The sequence below is a fragment of the Triticum aestivum genome, chromosome 2A, assembly GCF_018294505.1.
Source record: "Triticum aestivum cultivar Chinese Spring chromosome 2A, IWGSC CS RefSeq v2.1, whole genome shotgun sequence".
NCBI classification, from domain to species: Eukaryota; Viridiplantae; Streptophyta; class Magnoliopsida; order Poales; family Poaceae; genus Triticum; species Triticum aestivum.
This window is the reverse complement of record NC_057797.1, coordinates 32,542,563-32,544,879: the sequence shown is the minus strand read 5'-3', so window position 1 is coordinate 32,544,879 and position 2,317 is coordinate 32,542,563. Positions and strand designations below refer to the sequence as shown.

The window sequence follows — 2,317 nt, the reverse complement described above, 5'->3', positions numbered from 1 at the left end:
CTCTGAGGCTAAAAATACCTCTCCAACAGATAGTGTAGATGCAAAAAATAATAATAATACATTTCCGTCTCCCGAAGATGCAAACAACAACACTTCACAGTGCAAATTTGCATCTACACCTCTAGGAGATGTAAAAGGAACGGCAGTGTGTCAACCGCCCAACCGTCTTCATTGCACCTCTGCCAGCCCGCCCGCCGGTGATTTTTGCCCGGCCCATCCCTGACCCCACCGCCGGCAACAGCGTCGTAGCCGTGGCCGACCCGCCGATATGGCTGCCCGCCTCCGCCGCCGGTGATTTGTGCCCGAAAACGCCGCCGCTGCCGCCTGTCCATCCATCCCTAACTCCATCACGACCCCACGGCCTATCCCCGCCACTGCATGTGTCTTCTCTAGACATCATTAAAAGATTCTGTGCAGTGCAGTTTGAATTGGCTATTATGTTTTTGCATCAATTTTTTTAGAGGGCATCAATTTTGTCTAGTTGACAGTTTGCCACACCTTAATTTTTTTTCGTCCTCCGCCTGATCTGCAATATAAATCGGACATAAAAGTGTAGTGTCAATCACGAATGGTAACTTTACAATGAGTGGCTCGATCACCCAGAGCAGACTAGTGAAACTAAAAGTGGTGCTACGTACCACCATATACATGTTCAAGAGCGTGAACCCTCTTATCGCCCATAGCAAACCGTTGATGAGACCAATGCAAGACATGATCCAGTGTGGGATCATCTGCCGTACTATGTTCATCTCGTACTGCAGGTACATACAGCATAACAGGATATAGGTGAGCGACAGAGCTAGCCGGGTCAAATGCGTTTGACCACGGCTAGGTACAGGAGCGCCAAGGCAATCCTCTTGAGCGCAGTGCGCCGCTCGTGCACAAGATGAGGAAAGTCGTCAGATAGACGAGCTGAAAGAAACCGCAGAAGACGTTGAGCCACATCGCCTCGTTGCTTCCGGACAGCCAGCCGTAGGTGAACCATGCCGCGTTCCCCAGCACGGCGGCGACGATGGGATCCGGGAAGTGTGGCCCCTGTCCCCCCAATGTCCTGGCCCTCCACGCATTGACGGTCGTCGGGCTGCACGCATGATTAACACCGATCATACTTGTACAATATACAGATATACACACATGACCACCGACTTGCAGTAGAGGCAAGGGAGGAGTCGTTACTCACATGTTCATCGTGGCAGCGGCAGCCGCCGTGCCGTAGCAGACCAACGCGAAGACCAAGTGGATGTCCATGGTGAAGCCTCGGCCTGGCAATTAACAGGAAGATCGAACCCATGTAAGGAAAAACGAGAAGCAAAACAATGACCCACATTGATCAATCGGTGGCAAACGAAGATGAAGTAGCGGATGTAGCGTAGATTGTCAATCGGCCCGATGATGCACTCCACTAGTAGCTACAGTAGATGGCTAGATCCAAACACGTACGTACGTACGCACGCACAGTCGGATTTGAGACGCACGAAAACCAAGAGATGGTTGAATCGCCTCTACTACCACCGAGCAAACTACACCAGATCTATCTAAGCAATAGAAGCAAGCAAAGGGGGGCGTCAACAGGGGGCAGGAGCAGAGGCCTACAGGCGAAGCGCTAGAGCGAGCAGATCTACTGTAGCATGCATGCGCGCGCACGAGGTGAGACGCAACGAAATCTGCGACGAACGAGAAGGGCGACCACATCGATCAAACGAGATGCGCCACGAGCCGGCGGGGAAGCACGAGCGAGGAGGGGGAGGGAAGGAGCGGCCGGAGAGAGACACGTACCGCCCGCCAGCCGCGTGGTCGAGGTAGCTGCGGCCGGGCCGGCGCCTCGCACCCCCGCGCGCGTGAGCCGCCTGGTCGAGGTAGCTAGCTGCGGCGGCCGGGCCGGCGCCTCGACCCCCCGCGCGCGTGTGGCGTGGCGGTGGTGTGCCGCGCAGGTGCGAAATGGCACCGGCACTCGCAGCCTGCTGGCTTTTAAAGGGGCGGACGCCTTCGCCCGCTGGCTAAATCGCTGCTTCCATCTCATCACGCCATCGCTTCCCCCCTGACACATAATCGAAAGATTCCATTCCAGAAGAATAATTAGTGAGTTTGTTCAGTTTAACTAGCGGCTGCAGGTTGTGCGTTGCACGGGGGAACCCGATGGCCATCCATCCATCCATCCATGTACGTACCACGGCGACGCGGGGGACGTTTTACGTCGTCACCGTGCTCGACGCTGCCGTCCATGCCTGCCTTTTGCTCGACGCTGCTCCGGCGCGTCGTGCGTGCAGGTGCAGCTCTGCGCGCGGTCGATGCATGGGCGTGCAGCCGCGGAGACGGT

General features: G+C 55.9%; 1 protein-coding gene across 1 annotated transcript; it reads right to left on the bottom strand.

Annotated features, from left to right (window-relative positions):
• Positions 1-545: 545 nt before the first annotated feature.
• On the bottom strand, positions 546-2,020 carry LOC123191432 (uncharacterized). The gene is made up of 3 exons (XM_044604173.1): positions 1,777-2,020; positions 1,181-1,262; positions 546-1,081 (listed from the first exon to the last, which is right to left on the bottom strand). The coding sequence occupies exons 1-3, from the start codon at positions 2,018-2,020 to the stop codon at positions 829-831; spliced, it is 579 nt and encodes a 192-aa protein (XP_044460108.1). The 3' UTR covers positions 546-828.
• Positions 2,021-2,317: the final 297 nt, after the last annotated feature.